The sequence below is a fragment of the Staurois parvus genome, unplaced genomic scaffold (genome assembly GCF_062004578.1).
Source record: "Staurois parvus isolate SC_StPar_1 unplaced genomic scaffold, SC_StPar_1.0 ptg000438l, whole genome shotgun sequence".
In the NCBI taxonomy this organism is placed as follows: Eukaryota; Metazoa; Chordata; class Amphibia; order Anura; family Ranidae; genus Staurois; species Staurois parvus.
In genome coordinates, this window is record NW_028318234.1 from 2,407,057 (window position 1) to 2,427,387 (window position 20,331).

The following is a 20,331-nucleotide window of genomic DNA, read 5'->3' on the forward strand; positions in this document are numbered from 1 at the left end:
GGACTAGGTGTGGCCAGGTGCACAGTGACAACCTACAGGTCTGTGAATCAACAGTGACAATACTGATAGCCATGACCCCTGCAGCATCATCTCCTCCCACTATAGGATAGGCAAGGACAGCTTACACAAGAGTGGCAGCGTGGTTTTGAGTTCTGGAGCAGTGAAGCATTGTTGCCACACCATCACAGCAAGCTGCATTAGGTGTACTCAACAGGAAATTTGTGGGACTTTGTATGGTTATACAAAGAAAACTGTAAGTGCAGATTCACTTATAATTAAGTGTTGCACTATACCTCTTGGGTTGTTGTGGAATAACCTCCAAAGTGGTGTAGCAGGCTGACATCTCTGAATACCTGATCATTTATTTTCCATGGCAAATCCACTCTCTGGGCAGAATCCTTGTGGTGTGGTTAATAAGCTGGGCACCAGTCACTTTAATCTTTGTTGTAACTTCTGATTTCAACTTTGGAAGAGATGGTAAGGGATAACCCATTCTCCCAAACAATCAGTAATTATTGACCCTTTAGGAGCAGCCACACTTCAGATCTTTGACGCTGTAAGGGCTCACATGTGCGATGGATTGCTTTTCAGAGGGCAGTATAGCAGCAGTTGGCAGGTGTTCAGCAGGTGATCCTGCCACCTCCTGAATATCTGCTTTTTTTTAATCCCAAGGGGGATTTTTGTATTGACATACTGCACTGCAATCCCAATCCCAATCCCAAGTGTTTCGTTCATGGTTGCAGCATGCTCCCATTGACTTTAACTGGTGAGCTTCACAGGCAGTGCCACCTTCAAATTCTGCAAACCAAAGTAAAACTTCTTTGGCCACAAAGAACAGTGCCGTTGCATGTAACAACCCCATCTGACTATGGCCAGTTGTTAACATCCCCTGACCGCCCATGTGAAAGAGACTGTTTTTTTGGGGGGGCTGGGGTAGAGTTAGGTGGGGTTATAACCCCTATCAATTTTTTTGCCATTTGTGAGGAAATCTCTCCAAAGTGAGGGAATCTATAGTTGTCCCCATTGGAAGATTTCTTATCTATTCCTGTTCTGGTAACAACTCAAAATGTAAGATTTTCTTTTATGTTTACAGGGAAAACAATAAGAGAAGGAGCATCTCCCTTACAGGGGCACAGGCAGCACAAAAATCTGATATTCTATCCAAAACCTAAAATAGGTGTTGTTTTTAGCTGTACTTTATGTTGCAATAGATTCTTCCCATTCTGGACATCTTAGGTCCTTGGCCCTTTCAAAGCAGCCACAGGAACCTTATTTTGTAAGCATTGACTCTTTTTTGCCATGTCCAGAAGCAGAAGCTTCTCCTCAGCTCTCTCTGGACGCTCTCCAGAACAGAAGATTCAATTCCAGATGCTCTTTCCAGACAGACCTCTTCCAGCACAGTTCCCACTGGACAGCCCCTCCAGCAAGGCAACTGTAATCCAGAGAGCTTTAAAAGTTGAAGTATGGGCCCAGTTTTTTTTGGCTATATTTCTCTTGTGGGTCACAGGAGTGCACTTACTTGTGCTCTCCAGTGACCCAGAATCAGCCATAAGCGCTAAAGCCCACTGTCAGCTGATGTCACAGAGCAGCTCCAGGCTGTGGAAGGATCCCGACTATTTTGTTGGAATCCACCGAGATGTCTGATCAGCAGCTGGCTCAGCCTCTCTCAGTCCATGGATGAGAACCAAAGCCAGCCTCTCCTTCCCCTTACCCAGCCCGGCATTCCAGTTAGCATTGGAGGAGCAGAGTGGAGAACGGTGGTTGACAGTCACTGCACCGCAATGATGCTGCAGCTATAGAGGTAAATATGTACATTTATTTTTTCAATTACCATACTTCTCCTTTAACACTGACTCCATCTGAGAAAGAGCCCAGAAGAGAAAAGAACACTCTGGAAGCTTGCTCCAAACAGTTATCACCTTCCCTCGTCTCAAAACACTAAAGAAATTCCTTAGTTATTGGTTGGAGAACATAAGTATTCACAACTCAGTTATTGTTTCTTCCCTCTCTGTCTACTGTTGAAACATGTAGGCAGGTGCAGTGTCCTCTCTCCACTGAACGTGGCACTCACTTGGCATTGCAGGAGGAGAGGAAGTCAGGAGGAACATGTTTCTCTATAGTTTCCTAAGTCACTGGGGAAGTGATCCGGTTGGATGCTGCTACCCCATGTGACTCTGGTGGTCATCTTGGGTCAAGCAGAGTCTATTTAAGACCCATGGTGCGCATTTTGCAAGTGGACAGGGCAGGGACAGGCAACCAATCTGTCAGGAAAAGTGTATAGTGGTAAGGAAAGATTCCAGATGAGTAGGGACAGGATAGGGATACGCTATCCTCTCCCAGGAATCCTCCCAATTGGGCACAGACTGGCCAGGCATTCCACCCTCCAGGACCTCCCACATGGAAGAAAAATAAATTTGAAATATACTTTAAAAATATTCTTCCCAAATATATTGACATATATTTGAAATGCTACAATTTTGGCCATATTCAATATAATTCAATAAATATATAGTGTGTGTGTGTGTGTGTGTGTGTGTGTGTGTGTGTGTGTGTGTGTGTGTGTGTGTGTGTGTGTGTGTGTGTGTGTGTGTGTGTGTGTGTGTGTGTGTGTGTGTGTGTGTGTGTGTGTGTGTGTGTGTGTGTGTGTGTGTGTGTGTGTGTGTGTGTGTGTGTGTGTGTGTGTGTGTGTGTGTGTGTGTGTGTGTGTGTGTGTGTGTGTGTGTGTGTGTGTGTGTGTGTGTGTGTGTGTGTGTGTGTGTGTGTGTGTGTGTGTGTGTGTGTGTGTGTGTGTGTGTGTGTGTGTGTGTGTGTGTGTGTGTCTGCTGTTATTTGCAACTGGATTGTGTATGTTTACTGCAGCCGCACCACCCACCCTCAAACATCTCAGTAATAGCAAGCATGAGCAATCAACACCCTGAACTTAGGGAAAACCTGCAGAGCACAGAAAAAGCTAAAGAAAGCTCAGGCTGACTAAATCCTAGCTGCTAAGACAAAAACAGTATTTACTAGGGACACGTGAGCTAAAGCAGGTTTCCTACATAAGTGCTGCAGCACAAATTTTAATCTTTTAATAGTTCTACTTTAAAATAGATCATCTTTTTATTTTTCTTCAAAGAAACCATTAACTAATTAAATCAACACATTTTCTTAATTACTTACAGGTGTAGAGAAAAAGCTTGACACATTCTCTAATTAAACTATCGCTGCATTTCACCAGTGTGTACATTACTTATACAAAACAACAATTATGTCCTGTAGGTGATTGATAAATTACACCTTTCTCATCAGAAATAGGCAAATTAATCTTTCATGTATTTGTTGTCAGGTATCAGTGTAGCAAGGTGCTGGGCCTCAGCAATATGGAGACAAAAGGAGACAATGGGGAGGATTTACTAAAACTGGTGCACTCAGAATCTGGTGCAGCTGAGCGTGGTAGACAACCAGCTTCTAACGTCAGCTTGTTCAATTAAGTTTTGACAATAAAACCTAGAAACTGATTGGGTACTATGCAGAGCTGCACCAGATTCCGTTTGCACCGGTTTTAGTAAATCTCCTCCATTGTCTTTTATTCGTCTCCCCCTCTACTGAGATACTGATGTTATACTGCACTATTCTCTTCTGGCTAGCAGGAGGAGAGCTAAAGCCAAGAAAACCCAAAGACTTCTATGCAAAGCACTGAGAATGCTGGGAGTTGTAGTTTGAGATGGTAGGCATATAATGGCTACACAATAATGGTTACACTACATTTCCCAATAGGCACTGTGCAGTAGATTGAGAGGAGAGAGGATTTTTACGAAACTGCTGGGGAAAGTTCTTTCTCTTAGCTCCGGGGGAGTTAGAGGGATATCTTCTTGTCTGGTTATTTGCCTGCCAACTGGATACCAGTGGAGATCCGTGCCTGAGACTGGGAGTGAGGACACCTGGGGGACAGAGCAGCTACTCCAACATCAGAGCACCTGCACTGCTACAACCAGAAGACTGGAGCATTCCCTCACCATCTGCTTTCCATCGCTCATCACTGGAGGCTTTTAGGGAGAGACTGAGGGGCCCCCTTCTACAGGTTACCGCAGCATCCCAGGGACTGGGGAGAGGGCTATATGCCCATTGCTGATGTCGCTAGCACGGACTGAGCCACTGGGAGCAGGACACTGAGTGCACCCAGTCAATACAGAACTCATGCTGCACTCCATACTACACTTTTTCCAAACCTAGACTGGACCTATACCCACCCTGTATCGCATTATACCTAACCATCACCACATCTGAACCACATCTACCTTGTACCTGTGCTGAGATTATACCCTACCTATGCTGTACCTCTAATGTATGCAGGTTAACTTGGACTGTTGGTAAGTTCAAAGACACTCTTAAAAGGCCAGCAGAAGAACATCTCAAAGGACTACCCCTTCCATAATAAATATTCTTCAAGCCCCCTTTGTTTCCTTGTCCCCTTTGATACCATCCTCCTTTTCTTTTGGACAGTGCATACCCAGTCGGTCTAGGGCTAGCATCACCACCATAAATGCTCTCTGGTTCAAGCACTCAGCAGATTAAACTAATACTACTGCTCACTGCTGTACTTGAGGTGGCATTACTTATGCTGATCTGGACACCAAATGTCATTTTATGCCTAGACTTTACTGTTAATCACCATGTATGCTAAATTGTGTTATTACCATTGTTATTCCATGTTATGCTTGCCTAGTTACCAATCCTTTTGGGTGGTTATTAAGTTTGTCTTTACTACCTGGTTTGGTGCCTGTTTTCTTGTAGCACTACTAATACGTTTGGTGATTTCCTGTGATAGTGTAAGATTGTACACTAAACCTGGTAAGTCAGAGGGACTGAGGTTCCTGAAAAGATCAAGGCAAATACCAGATGACCCATTCTATTGAGAGACTCTTACAGGGGTAGCGCTACATCAGTAACTTCAGACTGAGTAGGTCTTATTTAATTGTTCTGCTCCAGCGATCTAAGCTCTGAAAGTGTGATTTCTATAATTGATCCTCTTATAGTGAGATAGCTTAACTTACAGCCTAGTAGCTTGGCATACAGTGACTCAATACTTTACTTAAATACCTTGAGCATTCCAGATAACAGAACACAGTTCTTTCCTAACCTAGTTCCTAACTACAGAGGATGCCCCAGCATACCTGCACAGGAAAAAGTCCATTGTGGCAGTATCCAGAACTCTGGTGTCTTGTAGGACTACATGGCTAAGCAGCCCCTCAGCAGTTTCCTAAGCAGGCTCCTCTCCCTCCGGGAGGGTGGTTACTGGCTGGATGGATTACATCTTGGTGGATGTCTGTGTCTACTCTCGCATGCAGCAGACTGAGTGTCTGGGTAGAGCCCTCCCTCCTTTTATTAACAGTACAGGGAGAGAGGCAGGCCTCATCAGAAAGTGCAGGAACTGGGTTGACTTTTTTCCTCCCGGATGGGTAAGTAGTTCTCTCATTAAACAGCATTTCAGCCTACTTACAAGTTGCCAGATGAAGACTCTTTAGAAACTAACGCTTTCAAGAGTGTTGATCTCCTGGATCATTTGCAGTGATTGATCCTGTGGGTCCCTACACCACCTAATGCATCCTCTAGTGACATAGGGGTTTGTGGGAGGAACCAAAGGCATTGGTTTCTTTAGCCAGCAATTTTTGGACTTGCCCTACCTCCAGGACACTGTAGTTATGTAGGAGTTGGAAGGAGGAGTTGGTGTAGGACCAGGAGAACAACTGGGAGAGTCCATCTCCTCATCCCCTACAAATCACTGTGGAGGACCAGGAGATCTATACTCTTGGAAGAGGTGCAAATTCATTATGTTCTTTACACAGAGACCTTTTATGCACTATTTGATTTTAGCTAAAATTTGTGTTTACTTGGAACAAGTGCAAAGTGATAACCCTCAGAGACTGGTGCCAACATTTGGTCAGCTCAAGAAAGGAACATTCTCATCTGTTTCTTTTGTGATAATTACTACAATCACCTCTGATGTTTCTTGGAAAGGATGCTGAACATTCAGATCCAGTGGAAATAGTAAAGCCTTGGATAATCAGATTTCCTTAGTAGACTAACAGAATTTAGCATATCCCAACCAAATAATTAAAAGTCTGTTTCGTTGACTTTATATAGATAAGTGACATGTTTTTTGTAACAAAATAAGATTTTCTAAATGGTGTGATGTTATTGTTCTTCCTGTGCTTGCGTGGATTTCCTCTGGGTACTCCAGTTTCCTCCCACACTCCAAAGACATGCTGGTAGGTTAATTGGCTCTTTTCTAAATTGGCCTTAGTATGTGTATGTATGAATGTGAGTTAGGCACTATAATGCAATGCTGAACACAATAACCGAAAGCAAGTCATATACGCACAATACACAGGTAGTCACTCACACAATGCACAGGTACGTTTTAGCCAGCACTTACACCATTATTCTAAGCATGTGAGAGACCCACTACCAAATGAACACCTGCCCTGGCACATCATAGCATTCAATCGGCACTCCAAGAAATAACAGAATCCAACCGCAGTATTCTTGCACTGTCAAAACCTACACTTTTATTATCACACGACACACAGGGGGATATTTCTTATAGTCATCACAATCTGCATAATAACACACTCCAATAATAATGTGAGCATTACAGCATGAAATAGACACATCTTTTGAAAGCGTCACAGCATAGAATTAATACATTACCCAAGTTATGGGAAGAAGGGAAGGAACAGACCCCATCGGAACCATAATGAACAGGAGGTCGCGGAAAAGCCTTAAACACAACCAATCGATGAGGCCATATAGCCTTGGCAAGAGTCTCAGCATCAGAGTGTCCCCTTTCGCATAGGAAGGCTCCTAGCAACTCACCGTGTCCATGCTTCCCTTTAAATATCCCCTTCTGGCTTCTGGCAACTTTCCTGAATTGGGCGGGCACCACGCCCACTCTGGGAGGAACTAGCAGAAAAGTCCATTGAGGATAACAGAGTCACACCCAGCCACATTACTGGACAAACAACGTCTTATCTCGCAATATCACACTTTTGCCACAAATCAGCTTCTGAACTATCCTTAACTTAAAGTTTTCTAACGTTAAACATTTTTAAATGCACAAACAAGTTCCTTTTTAATTTAAGCAGTCTAATGTAACATTTCTAGATGTCACAAACACGTTCAATCTCACTAACACTTCTTATCTGCTTTAAGCAGTCTAATGTCTTGTGACATCTTCCTTTAGCCTAGAGAAATGACATCAATGTCATTTCTCGGGCTTCTGACATATGGCCAAGGATGCTTTATTGTAAAAATTCCCCAAGAAACAAAGGGTCCAAGGCCAAAACATTTCATAGGCATTACAGGGACCTTAGATTGCAAGCTCCTGGGGTACATGCGTGGCATGAAATGGAGCAGCAGCTAGTCAGCTCAGCTCCGCACACCGGATGGGAATGCTGCTAGATTTGAGGGGCCTTCGATAGATACTTACTTTTTCTCCATCACCCCCTCGATCACAAGACCATGTACATGCCTGCTTCAAGAAGAAAACAGCACAAGAGTGCCCATAAATCCCTAACTCAGTACCTGATGCGGGAACAAGAAATATCACACATGGCTCAAGATGGCGTTGGCAACCTCTTAGCTTCTCCTATACTTTCTTCCTCAGATCATGATACAATAATTACTCCACAAGATCGTGAGTACTCTAATTCTCTCACTAAGTTGATCTTGACAAGAGTTTAGAGAACATGTATCATAAAAACGCAGCTAAATTCCAAACGGAATTGCCTAAGACTTCTAACACTCTCTCACAGGAGTTAGGTGCTTTAGGGGGCCGCACTGACAGGCTTGAGATGAAACATGACAAACTCAGCCTGCCCTATACTGATCTCAGCAGAGAACATGATCCCCTCTCACAGGCCTTTTCGTTAGTTCAAGCCCAAGTTGAAGATCTTGACAATCGCAACCGGAGAAATAATCTCAGAATACACGGTATCCCTGAATTAGTTACAGATCTGATGCCAGCTGCAATTAAATTATTCAAATCACTATTACCGGACCAGGATTCTGCGGCCTTCACGTGTGATCACATTCATAGGGCTCTTCGCACTAAACCGCTGCCAGATGAACCTCCCAGAGATCTGGTTCTTTGCATGAAGATTTTTTTAATTATAGAAGAATTATTAAGATGGAGAAGAGAAGGGGTCCAGGGACAGAACCTTGAGGGACCCCTACAAAAAGAGGGAATGAAGAGGAGGAGGCAGCATTATAGGTAACACTGAAGGAGCGTTGCAAAAGGTAGGAGGAGAACCAGGAGAGAGCAGAGTCTCTGAGGCCAAGAGAGTGGAGTTTTTTGAGGAGGAGGGGATGGTCAACCTTATCAAAAGCCGCAGAGAGGTCAAGTAGTAAGAGTACGGAGTAGTGACCATTGGTTTTAGCAGTTAGTAGATCATAAGTGAGTTTTAGTAGGGCAGTTTCAGTGGAGTGTAGTGAGCAAAAGCCAGACTGTAAAGGGTCAAGTTTGTTGTCGGTGAGGTGGGAGCTCAGACTAAGCGTTCTAGGAGTTTAGAGGTAATAGGCAGCAGGGAGATGGGTCTTAAGTTGTTCAGGTTGGTGGGGTCCAGGGAGGGCTTTTTAAGTATGGGAGTGATGTGCGCATGCTTTAGAGTTGAGGGGAAGGCACCAGTAGAGAGGGAAAGATTGAAGATGTGAGTGAGGGAGCATAGGATGGAAGAAGAGGGTAACCGTAATAGTTGTGAGGGGACAGGATCCAGGGGGCAGGTGGTGAGATGGGTTTCTGAGAAAACCTTAGTGACCTCTTCGGTAGTGGCAAGGTCAAAAGAGGAAAGTGTTGAGGGAGGTTTAGTATAAGGTATGCTAAGTGGGATGGATGTATTTGCAGTGGCGATGCCTCTACGAATTGCGTCAATCTTGTTTTTGAAATGATTTGCAATCTCGTGAGCAGTGAGTGAGGTACTGGGTGGAAGTGGAGATGGAGAAAGTAGAGAGTTAAAAGTAGAGAAGAGACGACGAGGACTGGATGACCTCTTCGGTAGTGGCAAGGTCAAAAGAGGAAAGTGTTGAGGGAGGTTTAGTATAAGGTATGCTAAGTGGGATGGATGTATTTGCAGTGGCGATGCCTCTACGAATTGCGTCAATCTTGTTTTTGAAATGATTTGCAATCTCGTGAGCAGTGAGTGAGGTACTGGGTGGAAGTGGAGATGGAGAAAGTAGAGAGTTAAAAGTAGAGAAGAGACGACGAGGACTGGATGACAAGGTATTAATAAGAGTGACAAAGTAGGCTTGTTTAGCAGCATGAAGGGAGGACTTGCATGTTAAGAGAGCAGATTTATATAGGGTGAATGCTTGTTGAGATTTGGTTTTACGCCACAATTGCTCCAGCGCACGACTATGTCATTTAAGATTTCTGGTGTCGTCAGTTTGCCAAGGTTGTGATGGTCGGGGCCTGATGCTTCGTGTTGTTAGAGGAGCAAGTGAGTCTAATGTGGATGAAAGCGAACTGTTATAGACAGCAGTGGCCAGGTCAGGGCAAGACAGGGGAGAGATTCTGTCATAGAGTTGGTCAGTTGCAGGAAAGGAAAGGAGCAGGGTTCAAGTTGTGAAGGTTTCTGCAGGTAATTGTTTGCTGCTTGGAGGGATAGGTGTTTGAAGACAAGGACACTGTGAAGGTGATGAGATTGTGATCAGAGAGAGGAAAGGGGGTGTTTGTGAGGTTGTAGGGAGTACAAAGATGGGAGAAAACAAGGTCTAATGTATTCCCATCAGAGTGAGTGGAGGACTGTATACATTGTGCTAATGCAAAAGATTAGGTTATGTTGAAGAGTTGGGATGTAGCCGGGTTGTTGACATTAATAGGGATGTTAAAATCTCCGAGAATGATAGTGGGTAGTTCAGAGAAGAGAAAGTAGGGTAGCCAGGCGGAGAAATCGTCAAGAAAGTGAGACACCGGTCCAGGAGGCCGATAGATCACTGCAATCAGAAAAATGGGAGAAAACAGCCGGATGCAGTGAGTCTCGAAAGAAGAGAAGGATAGAGAGGGAGGGTTATGGAGGACTTCAAAGGTGATGAGTGGGGATAGAAGCAAACTAACTCCACCACCTTTCCGACCACTGGGTCTGGGTGAGTGGGTCCAGAGGAGGCCTCCATAGGAAAGTGCTGCAGGAGAAGCAGAATCTGCTGCTTGAAGCCAGGTTTCTGTAATTGCTAGTAGGTTAAGGGAGCGGGAGACAAAAAGGTCATGGACAGAAGTGAGCTTATTATAGACAGAGCGGCATTCCAGAGCGCACATGAAAAAGGGAGGGTGGTTTTTGGGAGCACGGGGACCGATATTAAATTGAGTGGATTGCGGATATTCCCGGAAGAAAGAGGACGCCTGGTGCGGGGGTGAGATAGTGGAGGACCAGGGTTTGGGGAGATATCCCCAGAGGTTAGGAGAAGAAGAAGGGTGAGGAAAGTAACATGGGAGCGGGATGTACATGAGTGCACATGCCTTCCAGTCCTGGTGTTTGGGTCAGCAGGAGAGTGAAGTATCAGCAGGAGCTGATGAGAGCAGTGGTAGGGAGATGGCAGCAATGAGGGTGAGATGTACAAGTTTTGGGGTGGAGCAGAGGGGTAAAGAAGTGAGATTTTGGGAACGCAGGAAAGTAATATGAAAAAGAGGAGTAGAGGGGACATATTAAAATGGTACACGGAGTGGGTCTCAGACTTGTAAGAGATGTTTCCCAGGGTGTTTGCTTGCAGTCTGTTCAGCATGCAGTAGAGTTTCTTGTTGAATCTTCCTGCTGCTTGAGTTATCCTACTTTAGTTAAACTGCTGTGTTTAACTGCATCTTAGCACTCCATCAACGCAGCACTCACGCAAAAGCAGCACCCCATCTGTGACTGTACACCTCCTCCCTTGGTCACTTGATAAACTCCCATGGCTTAAAGTACCATCTCTATGCTGATGACACACAAATCTATCTTTCTACTCCTCACCTCACCCCTTCAGTTTCCTCACGCATCACTAACCTACTAAGTGACATATCGCTATGGATGTCACTCCACTTCCTCAAACTCAATCTTTCCAAAACTGAGCTCTTAGTATTCCCCCCAGCCCGTGCCCCCTCCCCTGACTTCTCCATCAAGATGAATAACACAATCATCAGTCCCTCCCCTCATGCCAGGGTTCTAGGTGTAATCCTAGACTCCCATCTGTCAATTCAACCCCAAAACCAATCACTGTCCAAATCTTGTAGACTTCACCTCCGCAACATCTCCAAGATACGACCGTTCCTAACCTCAGAAACCACTAAGCAACTTATCCACTCCCTTGTTATATCTCGCCTTGACTATTGTAACTCCCTCCTCATTGGCCTACCTCATCGCAGGGTATCCCCTCTTCAATCTATCATAAATGCTGCTGCCAGAATCATCCACCTTACTAACCATTCTGTATCTGCCACCCCTCTCTGCCAATCCCTCCACTGGCTTCCCGTTGCCCAACGGATAAAATTCAAAGCACTAACAATAACGTATAAAGCCATTTATAACTCTGCCCCAAATTACATCACCGATCTTGTCTCTAAATATCACCCAGACCATACTCTATCCACTCCTCGCAAGGCCTCCTACTCTCTAGCTCCCTTGTCTCCTCCTCCCATGCTTGTCTCCAGGACTTCTCCAGAGCTTCCCCCATCCTCTGGAACTCTCTACCCCAATTTATCAGATGATCGCCTACTCTGCTCATGTTTAGGCGATCTCTGAAAACCTATCTCTTCAGGGAAGCCTATCCTGCCCTCAGCTAATACTGGAATCTTCTACTCTTCCAACCAGTCCATCCCCCACAGTTACTACCTTTTGCACCATTAGCCCCTCCCTCCTAGATTGTAAGCTCCAAGGAGCAGGGCCTTCAAATCCCTCTTGTATTGAACTGTATTGTTGCTGTATTGTATTGTAAAGCGCTGAGCAAACTGTTGGCGCTATATAAATCCTGTATAATAATAATAATAACACTCAAAATATATTCTTGGATGGTGTCATGATTCAAGTTTTTCCAGACATCTCACCAGCTACATTAGAGAGACGCTGTAAAATGAAAAAAGTGACAACATCACTCGCATCAGCCAGGATTCGTTACAGATGGGGATTTCATTTTAAACTGGTCATTCCTCATAATGGTTCTATTTATGTAGCCACCAGTCCACAGGAGGGACTTGACATTTTGTCAAACTTGGTCTCTGTGAGGCGTATTCTTAACCTAGACCAGTGGTCTGCAAGCCGCGGCTCGCGAGCCACATGCGGCTCTTTACACAATTTAATGCGGCTCTTCTGTGTGCCGGGCGCCCGCTCCCCTCCCTCCTCTCGAGCGGCCGCCCCAAAAGTCAGGACTCTGCAGCTAGCCCAGCAATGGGCAAACTACGGCCCGGTGGACCTTTTAATCCGACCCGCGGAGCGTGGCAAACATTGGCTGTCAGGATGTAGGCGGGGCAGCGTGACGAACTCCTCTCCTCTCACAGTCCGCCCTGAAGACCGTAACGGCGCGGGAACACGGCGAGAGCAACGCGCGGAGCAAAGGTAAGTGAATTGACACAATATGGGGAATGAATTACTATAGGGGGGATGAATTACTATATGGGGGATGAATTACTATAGGGGGGATGAATTACTATATGGGGGATGAATTACTATAGGGGGGATGAATTACTATGGGGGATGAATTACTATATGGGGGATGAATTACTGTATGGGGGATGAATTACTATGGGGGATGAATTACTATATGGGGGATGAATTACTATGGGGGATGAATTACTATATGGGGGATGAATTACTATATGGGGGATGAATTACTATGGGGGATGAATTATTATATGGGGGATGAATTACTATAGGGGGGATGAATTACTATGGAGGATGAATTATTATATGGGGGATGAATTACTATGGGGGATGAATTACTATATGGGGGATGAATTACTATGGGGGATGAATTGCTATATGGGGGATGAATTACTATGGGGGATGAATTACTATATGGGGGATGAATTACTATGGGGGATGAATTACTATGGGGGATGAATTACTATGGGGGATGAATTACTATATGGGGGATGAATTACTATGGGGGATGAATTACTATGGGGGATGAATTACTATGGGGGATGAATTACTATGGGGGATGAATTACTATATGGGGGATGAATTACTATGGGGGATGAATTACTATATGGGGGATGAATTACTATGGGGGATGAATTACTATATGGGGGATGAATTACTATGGGGGATGAATTACTATATGGGGGATGAATTACTATATGGGGGATGAATTACTATGGGGGATGAATTACTATGGAGGATGAATTACTATATGGGGGATGTATTTTCAGTTTTAAAAATGTGGCTCTCAAAATAAATTTCAATCGTGGTTTTGGCGAGATTTGACTCAGTTGAAAAAAAAGGTTGCCCACCACTGACCTAGACCACCAAACACACCTCATCCAACACCAATATGGTTCACCCCGGCTTCCAGACGTGATAAACTTTGTTTTCATCATGAGATTGGATGAACAGTTATTTACTACAGTCTTCTGCATCATTACTGCTAAGTCTTGAAATAGTGCTACACCAGTGAGGAAGATCTAGTTGTATAAGTTGTGGTTATACTCTTTATGATTCAAAGTTTGATCCTTATTGTCATGACTTTTTATTTGGAATAGCTTTCGCTATATTGATATTGCTTCAGTTAACTAAGGCATTGCACCTTTCTGCTATAGCTATATTTATTTTTCCCGATACTGCCCGTCCATTTCGCAGTAATGCAGCCCTATTCAAACTTGGCACATTCTCTTATTAGAGTTTTGCCGGGTTTGAACTTGGGACCTTTTGGTCCCATAAATAACAGTTTATTATCAGGCGTTGTTTTGACCCCTGATCCATTTTTTTTATTGTACTTATGTTATTTTTTTTTTTTGCTTGTTAGCTATTTGTTTTTTGCTAGCTGTCTTGATATAGATTACAGTTTAATTTATATATTGTTGAGGCTCCTGGGTATCGTAATTGTCTTAGGCTTCAAAACCCCGATTTTGTATCCGATTTTTTTTATCCGATACAAATTAACAGTTTTATAAACGGATTTCTAGACATTCTATCATTGACTTTTTAGTGCAGATCCCCAAGATTTCTATACCTTCTCAAAATAAATATTTTGTTTATAGTCACCCAATTTCTACATAATGGGAATTAAAATAATTTCACACAATGTTCAGGGATTCAACTCCCCATCTAAACACAGAAAAGCTTTTATACAGTATAAGAAAATAGATACAAAATTTATAAAGTTACAAATTTTCTAATCGATAAACATCCAATATATTTCCATATATCTTTCTCTCAAGCTCTTTTTACAACGTTCTCTTCTAAACGGAGAGGAGTTGCCATTTTTTTTCACAATTCTTTGGCATTTGATATCCGACAAGTGTACAGGGATCCTGACAGTAGATTTTTAATTAGTAAAGGTTTTTTGTTGGGTAAGGAAATTACTATTGCAAATGTTTATGCCCCTATTGATGCCCATTCAGTGTTTTTTAGGGAGTTTTTTGATGTTTTGATGTTTTGGAAGGCTATCACTCCCCCCATATGCTTGTGGGTGGGGTTTTCAACCTAGTATCTCAGTCTTCTCTTGATAGAAGTAATCCCACTATCAATTCAAAAATATTTCCTAAGACGCTCGTAAGGCTTCTTAACAGTTATCAGTTAATAGATTCCGGGAGAGGCCATAACATTGGTGCTAAAGAATATTCTTTTTTTTCACACCCTCATCAAACTCAAGCTAGGCTTGACTATATATTTTGTACTCCGGTTATTTTGGCAGGTTCTCTTTTGGCTGACATATATCCCTGTGCCTGGTCAGACCATCATATGGTTAGACTGGATGTTTCATGTATCGGTATGTCCAATACTCCATACTCATGGTGTCTGAATGACTCCTTAGATTCTGACCTTTCTATAAAATCTAAAATTACTTCTGCTCTAGAGGAATATTTCACTTTTAATTCTATACCCGACACATCCATCCCTATTGTATGGGCTGTTCATAAGGCTGTCATACGAGGCCACTTTATTAGTATTGCTGCAGCACGAAATAAAGAAAATTGGCTAAAAATTCACTCTCCCACTCCCTCCATTGAGGTCTCTCAGGCCATATCTGATAAGAGATTGGAATTAGATACGCTTTTGTCTGCTAAGACAGAAAAAAATTTAAAATGGTCAAAAGCCAAATTTTTACTTTATAGCAATTCAGCTTTAACTATGTTTGCACGAAAACTAAAACAAACAATTAGTCCCCCTCATGTTTATAAACTTAAATCCACATTGGGTAATATCTACTCTTTACCTAAAGAAGTCTGAAAGAGTTTTGAGAAATTTTATAAAAATGTACTTTCCCCTTCTTCGGATACAATCTCTGATTCAACTTTGGATTGGTTTAATAAGATCCCTCTCCCTTCAATTACAAAGTCCCAAAACGATATACTGAATTCACGTTGCAAAGAGGCTGGACGGTATGTGTGGTGGCCGGCTCATGGCTTCTATGACATGCACTCCTTGCTCTCTCCTACTCGGATACTTACTTCTGAGACTCTCCGTTCTACTTATGACATCCGGTTGAGGGAGCATTTTGGCTACCTTTAACTCTGTCACTTTCTTATTACATTATTACAAGCCCATTCAGGACCCGTTAGGCTGACTCCCTTCGAAAGTCTTTGCAATCACAGGCCTCATGCACCAGGCTTGATCTCTCTTATCTACTCCACTATTATTTCTTATAGGACTCCCCCGGTTCATTCTTATCATAGGCAATCGGAACTCGGGGGTTGTCTAGATCAGCAAGATCATGACTCAAGCAGTGTCTAAATGGTCGAGGAATGTTCTTATTTTAGAAAATGCCTATAAGGTCCTTTACAGATGGCTCATTTTATCCCCTCGTGTTCTCTGACTTGCTTTCGGGGTTGGCAACAAATAGGCACCATGGCTCATATTTGGTGGACTTGCTTCAAGGTGTGCAGATTATGGATTAGGGTCTATGCCCTTCTCTGCACTATGTTACACACAGATATTAAGCTCAACCCATACGAGGCACTATTATTTAAACCATTAGTAGGCCTACTTCGTCCTGAGCGGTAGCTGGCATCGCATCTATTTATGGCTACCAAGTTAACAATTACAAGAGCTTGGAATACCCCTCCTCTTAGCTTCGAGGCCGGTAAGAACCAGATGAATTTCATAATGGTTAATGAGAAGCTAACGGCCATGCTGTTAGACACCCACCCAAAGTTTTTGCAGATCTGGCGCCCCTGGATTGATGTGGCCCAACCATCTAGATTTGACCAGACCCTTCTGTCGATATAAGACTCTCCTAGCGTGATCCCCTGGAGCCCTTTCTTAACTATCCTTGTTTCCCCCCTTTTTTTTCTCTTCTTTCTCTTTCTCTCCTTTGTTTTTGTTAGTCTTCATGCTATTTGTGCTGATTGTAATATTCCTAGAGAATCTTCTGCAATGTTTTATATACCTGTCGGACTTTCTTGAGAGTCCTTGGTGTAGAGTACCGATGTGCATCCAGTGCGGCTCCGTGCTCAGCTTTTCCTACCGTCTGTATGCAATTTTTGTGATTATCTTTGGCCCTCGCCTACTAGCCCATTGGTCATTACTTGCTTGCTATTAACGCATTTATAAGGTTTCTTTTCAACCTTTTATGTATTGTGTTTATGTACTCAGTTTCTCTCCTTGTCAATACTTCAGTGCATTTGTCATGTCCTTCATCAGAAGAATTGTATACTTTATTCTTTTGTGTCAGTGATCTTGCTTTTGACTGTTTCTTTGTTGTTATGTGGTCTATAATAAAAACCATTGTAAAAAAAATATATATAATAAATTCTGCAAATTAAACATTTATTATTAAAATTCTGTTCTGTGTTTTCATATTTGTATTCCTTGCTATGTGTTGACCGCCTATTGTAAATAAATGTTGAAATCTATATGCATAGATGAAAATAATTCAGAAAAGAGTTATGTCTTAATGTCAGATATTCTTGTGTCTAAAACAGGGCGCTGCATTGGCAAGGAACTGAAGTGTAATGGCGATAATGACTGTGGAGATAATTCAGATGAAAGGGGATGTGCAAAAAAACCTGAACAAAAAAGGATCTTTGAACCTGTACCTGGAGCTCAGCTTATGGGAAATGGGTAATACAGCATCTACAACCAATGATATCATAAGTGGATTTAGCAAAGGGTGCCTGCAATAAACTATGGAAGTTTCATTCACAATTACACTTTTTATAGGCTATAAATTGAAAGTGGTATAAAAATGATACACCGCTTTTAAAATATATTAACCAGAAGTCAATTTGATGCAAGCTCTAATGACTAGTGCCACAACATTGCATTGAAAGAATTGGCCTACATCTCAATTAAAAATCTGGTCTAAGATCTTCCTTTTAAAACCAATTAAAGTCTATAAAATGGCTAGTGGTTAGCTTTCTTTTGTGGTAAATTAGACTTTTTCTCCAACAAAAAATTCCTTTTCTTTTCTTCTAACAATTTTGTGGGAACATTACTTGTGGCACTTTTTTAGATATCAAGAATGCAGCCATAACGTAACTGTAGTGTGCAAAAAAAGTTGTCAGATGCAGAAAAAAAAAGGTAGAGAAGATGACAGAGATGAAGCAGCACTGGGGAAAGCAAAGTCATCATTGTTAGAGGGGGCAAATATTTTGTGAACATTATGGCAAGGGCTTCAGCAGCTTCCTATCTTCAGTTCCATTTGAAGCTGTTTAAGTCAACATCTTCCTTAAGTTTTTCGGAGGACCATGACCTCTGATGCACCCATCCAGTCCAGGAAGTTCAAATTGCTGATTCCAAGAAGCAGTCATAGCACATATACATCACTGCAAAAAAAGCTGTTTAGGTCTATTATGTACTGGAACTAATAGCTCCATCCTGATGACCAAAGCTAGCCTCCAACACTGAAGGGGACCTGGGCTGTAAATGTAGTGAGTTACCCCCTGCTGTATATACAACCTTTTTTGTTTATTTAACCTCCCTGGCGGTATTCCCGAGTGTAGCTCGGGGTAAAGTTTCAGTACCAAAAACGGTAACCCCGAGCTACACTCGGGCTTACCATGCGGCGCTGCTCCGGGATCCGTTCTTCACTTACCTTGTCCTGTGCTCCCGCGATGTCCCCCCTGCAGTGTCCCCGGCAATGTCCCCCGGCGGATGATCTGGGTTCCGTCCCCTGCGAGCGTCGCGATGTACGGGGATGGAACTGCGGAAAATTTGAAAATGACAAAAAGTGACATTCACTAAATTCACTAAAATCACATAGTATAACATTACTGTATCAAACCATTTCACATACATTTTGTCCCGAGTGCTTTGTCCTGTGCCCTGCCTGCAAATTTACTGTTCTTTCTGCCTGGAAACTGAGAAATGTCCACGGTGTCCAAAAAGTGTCCCTTTAGGTCAAAATCGGTTTTAGACCGGCTAGAGAACAGCAATAGTAAATTAGAACTACTTGCAGAATTGAGTGATAATGATTCGTGGGGAAATTCGTCATCAGGCACTGAAAACGATTTTGCGACTTTGCTCAGTGATGTGCGAACTTGGCGCTATATTTCAAATTTCATTGTTTTTGGTTTGATTATATTATTGAATTAAATTTATTATTATTATATTATTATTTTTTATGATTATTTATTAAATTATAATTTATGATTTTGTGTTTCAAATTTTATCATATCAGGAATGTTTACTAGACTCTTGTTCGGACAGATTTGAGTGAGTTATTCCTAAAAATTACAGGCCTACAATAAAAAAAATACATATTTCCATGCAAAAAAATTTACCGCTTTGAGCACAGAAATATGGACATAATTAGACCGCTAGGGAGGTTAAAAAATATAGGCTTATTTCTAGAGGCAGGAAGAATAACATCATGGCACTGACTATTACATATAGAATATTTTGTATATATAGGTTCAGACACTAGTTACCCTAACCATCCTCCAACCAGCTCTAAATTAATGATTTAAAGTTGGATTTACAACTAACACATAAAATAATATAAGCTCAGTTACATGCAGCATTGAACTCATGTATACTTTGCTAATTTTCTTTCTTTTTTTTTCTAGATATAATTACCTCTCTAGTGAGAGCAGAGGGGAAATTTTCGACAACTCATTCTATGGTGGACAACGTAAAATTGAATATGGAAATGGAACAGAGCCAGATCAGAAAGGCTATAGGCTCCCATTCAACCTGGAAAGTTTCAAATTCCAGGTAAAATGTGCATGAATTAAAAAGTTACGTCAGTCCAGCCTATACTGATATTTCAATTATAAGTGGACACCAATAGATTGAATCACCCACTGGCTATAGAGAGATTAGATTTTCCAGATTTGACAATCCAAACCCTGCCATGGAGTACCAGAAGAACACATGAAAATTTCAAAGCAAAAGCGAGACACCCTCTAAATGAATGCTATAGGTAGACAGATCTCACATACACAATATATACAGTGTGTGTATATATATATATATATATATACAGTCATGGCCGAAATTGTTGGCACCCTTGATATTTCTCCAGGAAATCATGTATTTCTCACGAAACGTATTGCATTAACACATGTTTTGCTATACACATGTTTATTCCCTTTGTGTGTATTGGGACAAAACAAAAAAAGGGAGGAAAGAAAGCAAATTCGACATAATGTCACACAAACCTCCAAAAATGGGCTGGACAAAAGTATTGGCACCCTTTCACAACTGCGGATAAATAAGAATGTTACAAGCATGTGATGCTCCTGTAAACTCACCTGGGGCAAGTAACAGGTGTGGGCAATATAGAAATCACACCTGAAAGCAGATAAAAAGGAGAGACGTTCACTTAACCTTTGCATTGTGTGTCTGTCTGTGCCACACTAAGCATGGACAACAGAAAGAGGAGACGAGAACTGTCTGAGGACCTGAGAACCAAAATTGTGGCAAAATATCAACAATCTCAAGGTTACAAGTCCATCTCCAGAGAACTAGATTTGCCTTTGTCCACAGTGCGCAACATTATCAAGAAGTTTGCAACCCATGGCACTGTAGCTAATCTCCCTGGTCGTGGACGGATGAGGAAAATTGATGAAAGATTGCAACGCAGAATAGTCCGGATGGTGGATAAGCAGCCCCAAACATGTTCCAAAGACATTCAAGCTGTCCTGCAGGCTCAGGGAGCATCAGTGTCAGCGCGAACTATCCGTCGACATTTAAATGAAATGAAACGCTATGGCAGGAGACCCAGGAG

The 20,331-nt window shown here is 42.4% G+C and overlaps 1 protein-coding gene across 1 annotated transcript in view; it reads left to right on the plus strand.

Moving 5' to 3' along the window:
- The window catches only part of C6 (complement C6), a 109,571-nt gene that overhangs the window by 21,906 nt on the left and 67,334 nt on the right, over positions 1-20,331 (plus strand). Inside the window, exons 5-6 of the mRNA XM_089687814.1 lie at positions 17,084-17,222; positions 19,169-19,316. Coding sequence (XP_089543940.1) covers positions 17,084-17,222; positions 19,169-19,316 — 287 coding nt within the window. The remainder of the gene's footprint in view (positions 1-17,083; positions 17,223-19,168; positions 19,317-20,331) is intronic.